The 18,531-nt window shown below is 39.2% G+C and overlaps 1 protein-coding gene across 1 annotated transcript in view; it reads right to left on the bottom strand.

The window, feature by feature from the left end:
* Positions 1–17,247, bottom strand: part of LOC132014537 (XK-related protein 4-like) — a 34,040-nt gene extending 16,793 nt beyond the window's left edge. Inside the window, exon 1 of the mRNA XM_059395508.1 lies at positions 17,055–17,247. Coding sequence (XP_059251491.1) covers positions 17,055–17,247 — 193 coding nt within the window. The remainder of the gene's footprint in view (positions 1–17,054) is intronic.
* Between the last annotated feature and the right edge of the window lie 1,284 nt (positions 17,248–18,531).

Raw genomic sequence — 18,531 nt, 5'->3', positions numbered from 1 at the left:
GACAGTGGCTTTGGAAAGGCTTTGTAACCTGTAAAGATTACTGAGAGATATTGTGAACATTTTAATACATCTGTGGGTATGAAAGAGGCTTCCCTTCCCAAAAGGATAGACTGTCAGACCTTTCAAGGATCCTTCTCCGCTAAGTGTCTTAGACGACAAAATGCCTGGTACTTTGAGTGTCCTCAAAAACTTGTGAGTGATAACTGGCTTCCAGCTCCTCTGTGCAGGGGTGCTGAGACCAATGGAAACATCTTTTCTAGTATAATCTTACTTTAGAAATAAGTAAACCCTTCAACAGCTCAGACAAACTAGTTTTATTTGTACCTTATGTGATGATGGCAAGGTTCCTCACAATAGTCCCTCCTGAGAATACAGGGAGTTGCCTCTAGCTGATCGGTCAGAGTCTGAGGTGCTTTGTTGGTTCCTGCATGTCTGAACCTCAAAATTTCATTTAGGAAGACACATTTACTTGAAATTACCTACATTACTGCTGGATTATGGAAACTGACTCACAGAATCAGTAAAAAGGGGGAAAAAAAGAAGAAGAAGAAGAAAAGGGAGGTAAAGAAATTTAATTCAATTTAAGAATTATTCCTGGAAGTATGAGTTCTCCTTTCAGGTTTAGGACACACAACCCCAAAATGTGACACCTGGACATATTGTTTGTTTCAAGATGAAAGAATTGTTGAAACAGCAGATACAGAAGGGATTTTCTGACCTTTCCCTGAAGCTAGTCATAAAACTCTTTGGTGAGAGGTGTCCTCCCTCTACCTGGAGGAAATGAACCTCCTTATTTCTGAAGACGGGGGGACTCGAGAGGAACCTGAATGAACAGGTCTTGCTAAGTTTCCCTCAGTTTACTAAAGACCCCTAACTCCTCCCTCCTGGCTCCCTTTCCCATTTCCCCATGACTTTCCCATTGCCATAAACCTAGAGTACAAATATGCAGTTTTATTTCTTCTTTGGTTTTCCATTTCCTCAGAGAGATTCGTGTATCATGTAAAACTTTTATTAAATACATATGCACATTTCCCCTTGTTAATCTTTCCATCTAAAAAAATTCAGAAAGGTAGGAAAAAAAAGATGTTTTCCCTCTCTTATAGCTCCTAAAGTCAGCTTTTTAAAGCAATGTAGTAAGTGGTTTCAAAGATTGATAGTAGCAGGTGAGAACCTGGGTCATGTGACATGGGGTGTCCTGAAAGCGCCCGAGTCCTGTCCCTGCAATAGGCAGGATCTTCATCAACGTGGGAAGAGGGGGGAAGCAGTGCTCCTGAAGCTGTCCTAGATGATGAAAAAATGGTGACTAACATTTCTTAGTCTGTGGATGGTTTGATAGTCTGTGACTAAATGGAGTCAAGTGGCATGAACAGACATTGGAATATTTCATCTCCACCCCCAAAAACTTATATATTGAAGGTGGCTTTCAAAATTTTTTCTATTGCCTCCTTTCATTGAAAAAAAATGGAGGGTTGCTTTTATGCAGAATTTCTTCAAAATCAGGTCGATACACTAATCCCCAGTTTAAACCAGTCTGCAGCTGAAAGTGGAAACCATTTAGAGACTCAGTTAAGTCAATAATGATCACCTGCTAGTCAGTAGTTGTCATGTGCTTCTTTTTAAATTCCTTCATTTTCTCTTGTTCAATTCCATAGACATTTACTGGGCTAGGAAAGTTCCCAGCTAGTGCCTGGACCACTAATCCCCCTCTCTCTTGAAACTTTTTTTTTTTTTTTTAAATGTGTATCATGTTTTCCTGACTACTCTGTGATGTCTGAGCCATCCTCTTTGGGACGTTATCCTACCGCCTCTCCACTGGTGGCCAGAAGCTCCTCTTCTTGTTCCCTTACTTACCACCTCATGTATACCTTTATTTTATTTTTAAAAATGTTTTTATTTATTTAATAGAGAGAGACACAGCAAGAGGGAACACAAGCAAGGGGAACGGGAGAGAAGGAAGCAGGCTTCCTGCTGAGCAAGGAGCCTGATGTGAAGGGGCTCCATACTAGGACCCTGGGATCATGACCTGAGCAGAAGGCAGATGCTTAACAACTGAGCCCCCCAGGTGCCCCCACACCTTTATTTTAATTTTCAATTATTAGCCTTTCTTTTTTTGTGGAATTTGTGGAAGTAGAGATTGAATTTTATTCATAGTTATATTCCCAGAGACTCAGAAGATGCCTAGTGCACTTGATAATTACTTGATAAATTGCACTGAATTCAACTGAACTGAATTTGGAGATGTTCTAAATTGAGGTATTGCTTGGATGTTGTTGTTGGCTATAATAAAGAGATACAAATGACCTGGATCTGGGACTATTTATTAGTGTCCTGGGGCTGAGGTAGCCTGCAGGGACGGACTCTATAAAAACACAAATTATCAAGATTCCAATGTGCGTTCCTTCCCTGACCCAGACATGTTCTTAATAGGACAGAAGTAAATTAAATGCATGCCACCACTAGGTGTAAAAGTTTTTCAATTAGGATTTTGTATGCTAGCAAGCAGTAGAAGAACAGTAATTTCCCAAGACAGAGACTTTTAAATGGAAATGACCAACTCCAGATTCAAAACTATCTCTAAATCTTCCAAAGTTGACCAGAATAAATTAGTTTAAGCTTTCTAAAACACAGATAGGGGCGATTTTAATTGTATGAAGAGAAATATAAGTCTGAGTTCTCATCAAAAACTCTGGGGTTATAGATGTCTCAGGATTTTTTGATTAGTACAAAACAGGAACTGTACACTTTGGGGCTACTGATATCCAAAAAGGACTTGAAGCAAGTATTTGTAAAATAAACATATCTAAGTAAGTTATTAACAGAGAATAATGATAATAAAACAGGTATACCACAACAATAGAGAAATATTATTATTCTATCAGAGCATGGAAATTTATGTCTAAGCTTCCAAGATGCTAATTAAAAAAGAAAAAAATATGGGTTAAATTATTTTCATTGTTGGATAAAAACAGGTCATACTTGTCCTGGTAAAATACTGTGTAAGGAGTGAACAATCATAGTCTCTGTAGTTTTCATGTGTTCAATCCTGGCTGGGCTCACAGACTATTGTTTCCATTATAAAGTTCCAAAAATCTAAGCCAGCTCGGATACACAGTAGGTCTGTTCTGCATGTGCTTTTCCTTTCAGGAATGACACATAGGACAGGATGGACCTAAAGTGCATTAAACTGTGCACGAGGGGAGGAGTCAAAATGGCGGAGAAGTAGCAGACTGAGACTACATCAGGTAGCAGGAGATCAGCTAGATAGCTTATCAAACCATTGCAAATACCTACAAATCCAATGGGAGATCGAAGAGAAGAAGAACAGCAATTATAGAAACAGAAAATCCACCACTTTCGGAAAGGTAGGACCAGTGGAGAAGTGAATCCAAAACAATGGCAAGATAGACTGCGGGGGCAGGGGCCGACTCCCGGCAAACGGTGGAGCAATGGAGCACAAAATCAGGACTTTAAAAAGTCTGCTCCACTGAGGGACATAGCTCCAGAGGCTAAACCAGGGTGAAGCCCATGCAGGGCCAGCGTGGCCCCAGGTCCTGCGGAGTCACAAAGGATCAGAGGTGTCTGAGTGTGGCAGAGCTTGCAAGTATTAGAGCGGGGAAGCCGGCTACACAGACATAGCCGAGGAGTGAGCTCTCAGCTCAGGGTTACCTTGAACTGATTGCAGCTGGGTGGGTGAGCTTGGAGAGTGGCCAGAGGCCAGGGAGCCGGGAGTGATTGGGATCTTTTCTCTGAGGGTCCACTGAGGAGTGGGGCCCTGAGCTCTGGGCCCCTCTGGGCTGGAAACTGGGAGGCTGCCATTTTCATTCCCATCCTCTGGAACTCTACAGAAATCGTTCAGGGGACAAAAGCTCCCGGAAGCAAACCTGAGCAGATTACTTAGTGCGGACCCTGGTAAGTGCAGTCCTATTCCACCTTGGGCAAAGATGCTTGAGAATCACTACAACAGGCCCCTCCCCAAGAAGATCAATAAGAAATCCAGCCAAGACAAAGTTCACCTACCAAGGAGAGCAGCAGAATTCCAGTGGATGAGAAAGCAAAGCATAGAACTCATGGCTTTCTCCCCATGATTCTTTAGTCTTGCAGTTAATTTAATTCTTTTTCTTCTGCTAATTTATTTTAACTTTTACCCTTTTCTTTTTTTTAGCTTTTTAAAACTAGTTTATCTAATATATATATACATATATTTTTTCTTTCTTATATTTTTTCTTTATTTGTTTTCTTTTTTAAATTTTTTTTTCTGAACTTCTTTGTATCCTCTTTCTCCCTCCCATGATTTGGGGTCTCTTTTGATTTGGTTAAAGTGCATTTTCCTGGGGTCATTGCCACCTTTTCAGTATTTTATTTGCTCCTTCATATACTCTTATCTGGACAAAATGACAAGGAGGAAAAACTCACCACAAAAAAAAGAACAAGAGGCAGTACTGAAGGCTAGGGACCTAATCACTGCAGACATTGGTAATATGTCAGATCTAGAGTTCAGAATGACGATTCTCAAGGTTCTAGCCGGGCTGGGAAAAGGCATGGAAGATATTAGAGAAACCCTCTCTGGAGAGATAAAAGCCCTTTCTGGAGAAATAAAAGAACTAAAATCTAACCAAGTTGAAATCAAAAAAGTTATTAATGAGGTGCAATAAAAAATGGAGGCTCTTACTGCTAGGATAAATGAGGCAGAAGAAAGAATTAGTGATATAGAAGACCAAATGACAGAAAATAAAGAACCTGAATGAAAGAGGGACAAATAGCTACTGGACCATGAGGGGAGAATTTGAGAGATAAGTTACATCATAAGACAAAACAACATTAGAATAATTTGGATTCCAGAAGAAGAAGAAAGAGAGAGGGGAGCAGAAGGTATATTTGAGAGAATTACTGGAGAGAATTTCCCTAATATGGCAAAGGGAACAAGCATCAAAATCCAGGAGGTGCAGAGAACCCCCCTCAAAATCAACTAGAATAGGTCCACACCTTGCACCTAATAGAAAAATTTACAAGTCTTAGAGACAAAGAGAAAATCCTGAAAGCAACCCTGGAAAAGAAGTCTGTAACTTACAATGGTAAAAATATTAGATTGGCAGCGGACTTATCCACAGAGACCTGGCAGGCCAAAAAGAACTGGCATGATATATTCAGAGCACTAAATGAGAAAAACATGCAGCCAAGAATACTATATCCAGCTAGGCTATCATTGAAAATAGAAGAAGAGATTGAAAGCTTCCAGGACAAACAAAAACTGAAAGAATTTGCAAACACCAAACCAGCTCTACAGAAAATACTGAAAGGGGTCCGCTAAGCAAAGAGAGAGCCTAAAAGTAGTAGATCAGAAAGGAATAGAGACAATAAACAGTAACAGTCACCTTACAGGCAATACAATGGCACTAAATTCATATCTCTCAATAGTTACCCTGAATGTTAATGAGATAAATGCCCCAATTGAAAGACACAGGGTATCAGAATGGATAAAAAAACCAAAATCCATCAACATGTTGCCTCCAAGAAACTCATTTTAAGCCCGAAGACACCTCCAGATTTAAAGTGAGGGGGTGAAAAACAATTTACCATGCTAATGGACATCAGAAGAAAGCTGGGGTGGCAATCCTTATATCAGATCAATAGATTTTAAGCCAAAGACTATAATAAGAGATAAGGAAGGACACTATATCAACTCAAAGGGTCTGTCCAACAAGAAGATCTAACAATTTTAAATATCTATGTCCCTAAAGTGGGAGCAGCCAACTATACAAACCAATTAATAACAAAATCAAAGAAACACGTTGACAATAATACAATAATAGTAGGGGACCTTAATACTCTCCTCACTGAAATGGACAGATCATCCAAGCAAAAGATCAACAAGGAAATAAAGGCCTTAAATGACACACTGGACCAGATGGACAACACAGATTTATTCAGAACATTTCATCCCAAAGCAACAAAATACATATTCTTCTCTAGTGCACATGGAACATTCTCCAGAATAGATCACATCCTGGGTCATAAATCAGGTCTCAACCTGTACCAAAAGATTGGGATCATTCCCTGCATATTTTCAGACCACAATGCTCTGAAGCTAGAGCTCAATCACAAGAGGAAATTTGGAAAGAACCCAAATACATGGAGACTAAACAGCATCCTTCTAAAGAATGAATGGATCAGGGGTGCCTGGGTGGCTCAGTGGGTTAAAGCCTCTGCCTTTGGCTCGGATCATGATCGCAGGGTCCTGGGATCAAGCCCTGTGTCGGGCTCTCTGCTCTGCAGGGAGCCTGCTTCCTCCTCCTCTCTCTCTCTCTGCCTGCCTCTCTGCTTACTTGTGATCTCTGTCAAATAAATAAATAAAATCTTAAAAAAAAAAAAAGAATGAATGGGTCAACCAGGAAATTAAAGAAGAATTGAAAAAATTCATGGAAACAAATTATAATGAAAACACAACTATTCAAAATCTGTGGGACACAGCAAAGGCAGTCCTGAGAGGAAAATATGCAGTGGTACAAGCCTTTCTCAAGAAACAAGAAAGGTCTCAATACACAACCTAGCCCTACTCCTAAAGGAGCTGGAGAAAGAACAAGAAAGAAAGCCTAAACCCAGCAGGAGAAGAGAAATTATGAAGATCAGAGCAGAAATCAATGAAATAGAAACCAAAATAAAAAAAAATAGAACAAATCAATGAAGCTAGAAGCTGGTTCTTTGGAAGAATTAATAAGATTGGCTTATCAATCGGCCAGACTTATCAAAAAGAAAGGAGAAAGGACCCAAATAAATAAAATCATGAATAAAAGAGGAGAGATCACAACTAACACCAAAGAAATACAAACAATTATAAGAACATACTATGAGCAACTCTATGCAAACAAATTTGACAATCTGAAAGAAATGGATGTGTTCCTAGAGACATATAAATCACCACAACTGAACCAGGAAGAAATAGAAAACCTGAACAGACCCATAACCAGTAAGGAGATTGAAACGGACAACAAAAATCTCCAAATAAACAAAAGCTCAGGGCCAGGCAGCTTCCCAGGGGAATTCTACCAAACATTTAAAGAAGAACTAATTAGTATTCTCCTGAAACTGTTCCAAAAAATAGAAATGGAAGGAAAACTTCCAAACTCATTTTATGAGGCCAGCATCACCTTGATCCCAAAACCAGACAAGGATCCCATCAAAAAAGAGAATTACAGACCAATATCCTTAATTACAGATGTGAAAATTCTCACCAAAATACTAGTCAATAGGATTCAACAGTACATTAAAAGGATTATTCACCACGACCAAGTGGGATTTATTCCAGGGCTGCAAGGTTGGTTCAACATCCACAAATCAATCAGTGTGATACAATACATTAATAAAAGAAAGAACAAGAACCATACGGTACTCTCAATAGATGCTGAAAAAGCATTTGACAAAGCACAGCATTCCTTCCTGATCAAAACTCTTCAAAGTGTAGAGATAGAGGGCACATACCTCAATATTATCAAAGCCATCTATGAAAAACCCACCGAAAATATCATTCTCAATGGAGAAAAACTGAAAGTTTTCCCACTAAGGTCAGGAACATGGCAGGGATGTCTATTATCACCACTGATATTCAACATAGTACTAGAGGTCCTAGCCTCAGCAATCAGACAACAAAAAGAAATTAAAGGCATCCAAATCAGCAAAGAAGAAGTCAAACTATCACTCTTTGCAGATGATATGATACTATATGTAGAAAACCCAAAAGACTCCACTCCAAAACTGCTAGAACTTGTACAGGAATTTAGTAAAGTGTCAGGATATAAAATCAATGCATGGACATCAGTTGCATTTCTCTACATCAACAACAAGACAGAAGAAGGAGAAATTAAGGAGTCAATTTCATTTACAATTACACCCAAAACTATAAGGTACCTAGGAATAAATCTAGCCAAAGAGGCGAAGAATCTATACTCAGAAAACTATAAAGTACTCATGAAAGAAATTGAGGAAGACATAAAGAAATGGAAAGATGTTCCATGCTCCTGGATTGGAAGAACAAATATTGTGAAAATGTCTGTGCTATCTAAAGCAATCTACATGTTTAATGCAATCCCTATCAAAATCCCACCCATTTTTTTCAAAGAAATGGAACAAATAATCCTAAAATTTATATGGAACCAGAAGAGACCTTGAATAGCCAAAGGAATATTGACCAAGAAAGCCAAAGTTGGTGGCATCACAATTCTGGACTTTAAGCTCTACTACAAAGCTGTCATCATCAAGACAGCATGGTGCTGGCACAAAAACAGACACATAGATCAATGGAACAGAATAGAGAGTCCAGAAATAGACCCTCAACTCTATGGTCAACTAATCTTCGACAAAGCAGGAAAGAATGTCCAATGGAAAAAAGACAGCCTCTTCAATAAATGGTGTTGGGAAAATTGGACGGCCACATGCAGAAAAATGAAATTGGACCCTTTCCTTACACCACACACGAAAATATACTCAAAATGGGTGAAGGACCTCAATGTGAGAAAGGAATCCATCAAAATCCTTGAGGATAACACAGGCAGAAACCTCTTCAACCTCAGCCACAGCAACATCTTTCTAGGTACATCGCCAAAGGCAAGGGAAGCAAGGGCAAAATGAACTATTGGGATTTCATCAAGATCAAAAGCTTTTGCACAGCAAAGGAAACAGTTAACAAAACCAAAAGACAAGTGACAGGATGGGAGAAGATATTTGCCAATGACATATCAGATAAAGGGCTAGTGTCCAAAATCTATAAAGAACTTAGCAAACTCAACACCCAAAGAACAAATAATCCAATCAAGAAATGGGCAGAAGACATGAACAGACATTTCTGCAAAGAAGACATCCAGATGGCCCACAGACACATGAAAAAGTGCTCCTTATCACTTGGCATCAGGGAAATACAAATCAAAACCACAATGAGATACCACCTCACACCAGTCAGAATGGCTAAAATTAACAAGTCAGGAAATGACAGATGCTGGTGAGGATGCAGAGAAAGGGAAACCCTCCTACACTGTTGGTGGGAATGCAAGCTGGTGCAACCACTCTGGAAAACAGCATGGAGGTTCCTCAAAAAGTTGAAAATAGAACTACCCTATAACCCAGCAATTGCACTACTGGATATTTACCCTAAAGATACAAACATAGTGATCCAAAGGGGCACGTGCACCTGAATGTTTATAGCAGCAATGTCTCCAATAGCCAAACTATGGAAAGAACCTAGATGTCCATCAACAGATGAATGGATAAAGAAGATGTGGCATATACATACAATGGAATACTATGCAGCCATCAAAAGAAATGAAATCTTGCCATTTGCAACGACATGGATGGAACTAAAGGGTATCAGGCTTAGTGAAATAAGTCAATTGGAGAAAGACAACTATCATATGATCTCCCTGATATGAGGAAGTGGAAATGCAACTTGGGGGGTTGGGGGTAGGAGAAGAATCAATGAAACATGATGGGATCGGGAGGGAGACACACCATAAGTGACTCTTAATTTCACAAAACAAACTGAGGGTGTTGGGTGGAGGAGGGTTGGGAGGGGGTGGGGTTATGGACATTGGGGAAAGTATGTGCTATGGTGAGTGTTGTGAAGTGTGTAAACCTGGCGATTCACAGACCTGTACCCCTGGGGATAAAAATACATTATGTGTTTATAAAAAAATAAAAAATAAAAATATAAAGATGAAAAAAAAAAACCACAAAAAGCTGCATGAGACCAGCTTTTATTGACTGTTAGTAAGGAAAGAGGATGGCAATCAGTGGATAGATAATGGACTAGTGTGCACATAAAATGATCTCTGCTTTGCAAACATGATGAGATTTTGAATAAAATCAGTGTTCTGTGCAAGGGGAAAGATGGGGAGTTGGCTTTCCTAGGGCTTTGTCAAGGTTCTTGATAAGGCACTAAAAAAAAAAAAAAAAAAGAAAAGAAAAGAAGAGAGAAAAAAAGCGGAAGACTCAACGACATTGCCACTGACAGGTGGTGACTGGGCAAGGCATTGGAAGACAAGCCTGTTGTGCATGCCTGGCATCCAGTTGTTCCTCTTACAGAGGTCTTAATGGGGCACATGGGGCTGGTGTGTGATTTCTATTGTCAGCCCTTCAGCCACATCTATTTGGTCTCCAAGTGGTAAAGATCTCAAACCGACTCAGGAGGTTTTTTTTTTCCTGCTTTATCCAATTGCTTAAACTTTTTAAGGATGCTGATAGAAATCATCAGTTGAGTTGTACCTGTATTTTTTGCCTTCATGGGAGTGAGGAAAGCCCAAAACCTCTATCAGAATACAGATTGTGCACTGAGAGAATTCTCTTCTGCCCTTCCATTGGGCCAGGTCTATGGAATGGTGGCTACTGGTCTGCTGAAAGCAAAAGTCAATCCACAAATCCATAATTGGGTAAGGAATATACAATATAACCATTATCACAGCCCTGGAAAAAGTTGCTTCAAACATTCAAATATACATATTTTTATATAGGAAGATTATTTAACAGGTAGTGGACATGTCCTGATTTGGAACAGATTATTTAAAGTATTTTGGTGTTTTCCTTAACTTCTTAACATTTTTAAAAATATTACATACAAACAATAAGAAGACCAGCAAGGAAACAGAGGACTTGGAACAATATGTGCCAATTGGACCTAACATACATATACAGTGTATTCCACCCAATAATATCTGAATATCTATTTTTGCCAAAGGCACATGGACCATTTTCTGGTATAGACCATATATCAGGCCACTAAACAAGTCTCAAACAATTTATAAAGATTAAAATTATGCAAAGTATCTTTTCTGCTTATAATGGAATTAAGGTAGAAAGCAATAATAGAGGGAAACTTGGAAAATTCACAAAGACATGGAAATTAAAAAATACACTCTTAAATAACCTATGTGTCAAAGAAGAAATCACAAGGAAATTAGAAAGTATCTTCAGAGAAAATGAAAACAAAAATGCAACATACCAAAAATCATGGAAGACAGTAAACCAGTGCAAAGAGGGAAATTTATAGCTACAAATTCTTACTTAAAAAAAAAAAAAGAAAATTATAAATGGAAAAATCTGATTTTACACCTTAAGGGACTAGAAAAAGAACAAACTAAACCCACATGTAGCAAAAAATAATAAAAAATTATAGCAGAGGCCTACAAAATTGGCAGCCCTTTAGCTGATTTTATGGAAATAAAAAGGATTGTTAAGAGACTACTGTGAACAATTGTATGCCAACAAAGTGGATAACCCAGATGAAACAGACAGATCCCTAGCAGCACACAACCTGCTAACACTGAATTATGAAGGAATAGAGAGTCTGAACAGACCTATATAACTAGCAAGAAGATTAGATAGTGATCAAAAACCTGACAAAAAAGAAGCCCTGTACTAGATGGTTTCATTGTTTAATTCTACCAAACATTTAAAGAAAAAATAACACCAGTCCTTGAAAGCTTCCAAAAACTTGAAGAAAACACTTTCTACTTCATTCTATGAGGGCAGCATTACTCTGCTACCAAAGCCAGACAAAAACCCGACAAGAAAACTACAGGCTGATATCCTTGATGAATATTGATGTAAAAATCTTCAACAAAATACTAACAAGCTGAATTCAGCAGCATATTAAAAGGATTATGCACCATGACCAAATGGTATTTATTGCTGGAATGCAAGGATGATTTAATATATGAAAATCAATCAATGTAATACATCACAGTAACAGAACAAAGGAAGAAAAAACCCCACATGATCATCTCAATTGATTCAGAAAAACATTTAATGAAATTCAACACACTTTCATGATAAAAAATAATTTCAACAAACTAGGAATAGAAGGAAACCATCTCACCCTAATAAAGGCCACATAACAAAAAGCCCACAGCTAACATCATACTGACTGGTGAAAGACTGGAAACTTTTATTCTAAGATGAAGAACAAGACAAGGATGCCCACTCTCACAACTTCTGTTCAAGATAGGATTAGATGTTCCAGATAGAATTATTAAGCAAGGAAAAGAAACAAAAAACAACCAAGTTGGAAAGGAAGAAGTAAAAATCATCTCTGATATTTATACACACACACACACACATTGTTGGAATTAGGAAACCAGTTCAGCAATGTTGTAAGGTACAAAATTAACAAGCAGAAATCAGAGACTTTTCTAATAGTGGCCAATCTGAAAATGACATTAAGGTAACAGTTCTACTTATAATAGTGTGAGAAAGAATAAATTACTTAGGAATAAACCAACCAAGAAGGCAAAAGACTTATACATTGAAAACTACAAAGTGTTGCTGAAAGAAATTAAAGAAACAAATAAATGGAAACACATCTTGTGTTCTTGTATTGAGGACTTAATATTGTTAAGGTGGCAATACTCTCTTAATCTATGGATTCATTGCAATCCTATCATGATCCCAGAGATGTTTTTGCAGAAATGGAAAAATCCATCCTAAAATTCTGAAAGGGCCCTGAAAAGCTTAAACAGTCTTCAAAAACTGTAAAGTTAGAGGACTCACACTTCCCACTCTGAAAAGTTACTACAAAGCTATAGTAATCAAAAGTGTGGTACTGACATAAAGACAGACGGAGAGAAAAAAGAGCCTGGAATTAAACTTTCAAATATGAGATCAAATGATTTTTTAATTGTTTTTAAAGACTTCATTTATTTATTTGACAGACAGAGATCACAAGTAGGCAGAGAGGCAGGCAGAGAGAGAAGGGGAAGCAGGCTCCCTGCTGAGCAGAGAGCCCACGGGCTTGATCCCAGGACCCTGAGATCACGACCTGAGCCAAAGGCAGAGGCTTAACCCACTGAGCCACCCAGGCACCCCCGATCAAATGATTTTTAACAAGGATGCCTATACCATTCCATGATGAAAAGACAGTCTTTTCAACAAATAGTGCTCGGGGAAACTGGATATCCATTAGCAAAATAATGAAATTGGACCTTATCTTACATCATGTACAGAAATTATCTAAAATGAATTAAAGTCCTAAATGGAAGAGATTAAAAAATAAAACTCATAAAAATGTTTAAAAATGTAGAATTCTTAGAAGAAAACATAGGAGATAATCTTTATGACATTGGATTTAGGGATGGTTTCTTAGATATGACACCAAAAATGCAAGCAAAAAAAAGAGAAGGCAAGATAAAAATTAGGCTTGATCAAAATTTAAAACTTTCATACCTCAAAGGAGAACATCAACAGAGTGAAAAGGCAATCCACAGAAGAGAAAATATTTGCAGTCTGATAAAAGATCAATACCCAGAATGTATTAAGAACATCTACAACTCAATAACAAAAAATCCCCTCAAAATCCACTTAAAATGGGCAAAGAACTTGAACAGACATTTCCCTAATTTCTGTAAAGATGTACAGATAGCCAATGAGCACATGAAAAGTAGCTGAACATCACTGATTAGAAAAAGAAAAGTCGAAACCACAGTGAGATACCACTTCACATCCATTAGAATAAATTTTACCAGAAAAACAACAACAACAACAATCCAATGAACAGAAAATAACAAATGTTAGCAGGAACATGGAGAAATAGGAGCACTTGTGCCCTGTTGTTGGAAATGTTCAATGATGCAGATGGTATGGAAAACAGTAGAACAATCCTTCAATATATTAAACATAGAATTGCCTGCCATATGGTCCAACTACACTTCTATGTGTATACTTAAAAGAACTGAAAGCAGGGTCTTGAACAGACATTTGTCTGTACACCAGTGCTCATTGTAGTATTACCGATAAGAGTCAAAAGGTAGGAACAAAGCCAGTGTCCATTGATGGTTGAATGGATAGCAAATGTGGTGTATCTATACAATGCTATATTATTCAATTTTAAAAAAGAAGGAATTTCTGACTCATGCTACAACATGGATGAACCCTGAGGATGTTATGTTGAGAAAAAGCCAGTCACAGAAGGACAAATACTGTATGATTCCATTTTTATTAGGTACCTAGATTCATTAAAGTCTTAGAAACAGAGAGCAGAAGCGTGGTTTCCAGGGGCTAGAGGAGGGGGGAATGGAGAGTTAGTGTTTAATGGGATGATGAAAACATTTGGGGGTGGATGGTGGTGATGGTTGCACAGCAATGTGAATGAGCTTAGTGGCATTGGACTGCACACTTAAAAGTGGCTAAGATGGTAAAGTTTATGATTTGTCTGTTTTACCACAATAAAAACCATCGGGTGCTGCTCCTAATAGTTAAAGTAGAAGTTGCACATTAATACTGGGTATGATTTTGGCTCCAAATACATTTAGATTTCTACACTGTTTTTTAAAAATACATTTGATTTTGTTGCTTTATATTGACAGGATCATCCAACCAGCCATAACTCCAGAATTCCCTACTGTGTTATGTCTTGTCTGTTTCATGTAGCTCATTACCTGCTGGGGCCCCAAAGTTATATGGGTTGGAGACCTATGGAACTCCACCTTGCATCTCTTATGTTACTATCAGCTTGCCAGCACAGATCTGTTGGGTGACTAGCTCCTCTGAGTTACTTGCTGGAACGTGTGGTAGAATGGCATGAGATTGGATTTTGGACTTTAGCTTAGACTTAGAAATGAAATCTAGCTCTGCCCTCATCACTTCTATGGCATGGGGAACTTCAGTTTTCTTATTTGCAAAACAGCATCGACAGCATTAATTTAGTAGCATTTTGGAAAGAATGGATGAGATTGTAAACACAAAAACACATAACACGTGTCTATCAGGCATCAAAGGGTCCAGCAAATGTTGGTTTCCTTCTTCTCTTTGCCTCCTTCTTCTTTTTGCATCTTTCCTGTAAAAGGAAATGGTGTTGGTGCCATGTAATTCTCATAGATTAGTGGTAGGAGACCACATGGAGAGTGGTTTTGGGATTTTGCATAACGGTCTCCTGTAGTGAGCCCAACTACAAGATCCTAGAGACAAGGACTGGCCATCCTTGTGTTTCAGTTAGGGGACCAACATGCTGCTTAATAAATGTGTAGAGAATAATGATTGAATTTTGTCAACTTGGGAAAAATAAACATCAAAATGGCATTCACCTCAATTTGATGACAATATCAGAAAGAATAAAAATAGGTCATTGGACCTTTGGGGATAGAATATGGCTTTCAGTACTGGGGAAGATAATGTTTTAGGCTTGCAGAAATCTGAGAAAAATTAAAACTAGTTAAAAAGAGAGAGAGAGAGAGAGAACTCAAGAGTTACCAGCTTATTATTTCTTTTTTCCTTTTTTTTCATTTTCATCTCCATTTTTCTCATTTCTTTAAGTCTTTTGGCCCAATTTACTTTTTGCAAAACTTTTGACCAATTTGCTCCTATATCTATCTGCCCTTCCTCCCTGTAGCACAGAGCATCCAGGGGACACATTTTGGGCAGTAATGGTGTTTTCTCTCACCTTTTCTCTCAAACTCTAGAGAAGAAGGAAGGACTAAATGAAAGAAGAAAATGAATGTTATCAAGTTTTTGACACCAGCTATTAGTTTTCTTCCCTTACTTTCAAGAGACACACATGTTCTATTTCATATCAAAACAAGGAAGGCATAGCTAGTGATTGATAAAATCACAAACTGCAGGAAAGTCTCTGGACTCCATCCTGAATTCCAGCTGTAGCCCAAACAAAACAAAAACAAAATGAGAAGGGAGAACTGTGGGCTAAAGATGGAGCAGTAGTGGACATTAAGTCAACTACTGCATAAATAAATAAATAGAGACCAAATTACTGTTATTAGTGCATGATGGCTTTCCCTGTCAAGCTGATGCAATCAGTTGCTTTGAATTCCCCCAACCATCTTTGAAAGTTTCAGCTCCTGGACCTGATGGGCCCTGGGGGGCTGGCTCATACTAGGTCTCTCAGCTTACTAACAGACCACATTGCTTGCATACTTTTCAAGTTCTTAACTTGTAAATTCACAAAAAACAATATGAGAAATGACATTTTACCATTCTTTTTCCAAAGATGAAGTCCTCTGGAGCTGAGAACTTGTTTCCCAAGGTTGCAAGGACTAACCAATGTGTCACATGGTAGGTGGGAAATGATTTTCAAATGGCAGGAAGAATGACCTTGAGAGAAAGTTGCTTTAATTTAAGGAACATGTTAATAACCCATTTCTTTAATGGACCACTATACTCTAGGCATTTTAAATAATGATAATGACCCCTTGATTTCAAGTAATGTAGTAGTATTTCCAAAGTGTTTTTTCGTACATTAAAGTATAGACTATGGTTTGATATTTTTCTCATTTAACATTTAACTTTGGTGCCTATAGTCACCATAAGAGTATTATCTACAAGTCGGTCAATATTCCTGGATTCTAAAGATATTTGTTACATTTTCTCATCTAAACAAGATGGCATTTTGCTTTATGTTTGATTCAAATAACAGCAGAAAAATTTGTGGATGCCATATTTATTGCCTGTCTTCATTCCAAGTTTTGCCACCTAGAAAGACACTTGAATAATCCAGCGTTTGGTCAAAGCAGGGCCTTCAAGTCACACTGTCTTGATTTGAGTCCTGGTGCTATGACATTAAAGAAGTCACTTGCCATCTCTGAGTCTCGATTCCCTCATCTACAAAATGGGAATTTGGCTATTCAGCAAATGTTCCAGAACTCCTACTTGCAAGTATCCAAAGCTAGGGATGTAGAAGTGAGCAAAACCCAAATTGTCCTTGCTATCCTAAAGTGCAATTTTTGGAGGGAGGAAGCAGTAAACAAAGACCCATGAGGGTGACGGTATTCTGAGGAAAATTACATTGGGCAAGGGGGCCAGAGATTGATGGGTGGGGAGCACTAGATCTCTGAGATGAGTGTGAAGCCCCTATAGGATGACATTTGACATAGCCCTTAGCGAAGGGGAGATGAGCCCCATACAGGTCTGGGGAGTGACTGTCGCATACGGAGTAAGCTGTCACTGCAAAGTCCTTAAATAGGGCCAGAGTGCATGTTAGGGGAAGGCAAAGGAGGCCAGGAGGGCAGAAACCAGAGCAGTAGGAAGGTGGGGTCCTGGGAAGGAGGGTGTGACAGAAGCGTTAATTTTGCCCTCCCAGCGGCCTCGGACACCCAGCACTGCAGACAGTGGAGGCCCCGGAGGCTGAAGTCTCCGTTCCTGCCAGCTGACTGGGATCAGAACCTGTGCGATGCCAGAGGGGTGGGCAGGGGGCGCCTGAAGATCAGGGTGCGGAGGGCAAGGCTGAAGCGTGGTCTTCCACAGGCGCCAACCTGGCTGGACCATCGCGTGCGGTGCAGGCGGGCCCCCAGGGGCTGGGGGCTGAGTGGAAGCTCCTTGGAGAACTGGATCAGCTCTACGGGTCTTCGCTTAGCTAACACACAGCCAGAGATGAAGTTGTTACACTAACAGACAGTGACTCAGTGCGTTAACCCCCCAAGCAGGGGGCCCTGCACTGGTGGTGCCCAGAGCAGCAGACCCTGGGGGGTGTAACAAGGGGGGACAGTGAAGAGGAACCCTGCAGATGCTTGCGGGCCAGCGCGGGAGTTGGGGATTCTCTCTGCAGGGCAGGGGGATCTCAATGGGGCTTGTACTTTAAAAGATCTGGATGTAGTGAAAAGAAGGGGCACCTGCACCCTAATGTTCATGGCAGCAATATCCACAATACCGAACTATGGAAAGAGCTCAGATGCCCATCAACAGATGAATGAATAAAGAAGATGTGGTACATATAATGGTACATATAATGTGGTACATATAAAGATGTGGTACATACAATGGAATATTATTCAGCCCTCAGAAAGGATGAATACCCACAATTTGGATTCACATGGAAGGAACTGGAGGGATTATGCTAAGTGAAGTAAGTTAAACAGAGAAAGACAATTATCATATGGTTTCACTCCTGTGCAAAATATAAGCAATAGCACAGAGAACCACAGGGGAAGGGAGGGAAATCTGAAAGGGGAGAAATCAGATGGAAAAATGAACCATGAGAGATTATGGACCCCAGGAAAAGAACTGAGGGTCTCAGAAGGGGGGTGGGTAGGGGAAGGGGCAACAGGGTAGTGGTTATTGAGGAGGGCACATCTTGTGACAAACACTGGGTATTATACGTAACTAATGAAGCATTGAACACTACATCAAAAACTCATGATGACCATGCAGTGGCTAATTGAACAACAACAACAACAAAAGATCCCTTTGGCTGTTGTGGTCACTAGACTTTGGGGGATAAAGAAGGAAGCGGGGAGGCCAATTTAAGAGGGAGTCCTTGGAATAATTCAGACTGGTTGGGAAGAGAAAGCCACGAAATGTAAAGATTTCAAATTTGCAGTTTGCTAATGGATTGGACGTGTTGGGGGAGTGAAGAGAAAAATCAAGGATGATGCCAAGGTTTTTGGCCTGAACAACTAGAGGAATAGAGTGTGTGTTTTCTGAGGTGGGATCTTCATCCCTACTGGGATGAAATAAAGATAATAACGGGACCTACTATGTTGGATTGTTTTGAGAGTAAAAAGTCAATAAAGCAAAAGTTTAGAATTGACCTATAATAAACATTCAGTAAAC

The sequence above is a fragment of the Mustela nigripes genome, chromosome 3, assembly GCF_022355385.1.
Source record: "Mustela nigripes isolate SB6536 chromosome 3, MUSNIG.SB6536, whole genome shotgun sequence".
NCBI classification, from domain to species: domain Eukaryota; kingdom Metazoa; phylum Chordata; class Mammalia; order Carnivora; family Mustelidae; genus Mustela; species Mustela nigripes.
This window is presented reverse-complemented; position numbering and strand designations above follow the sequence as displayed.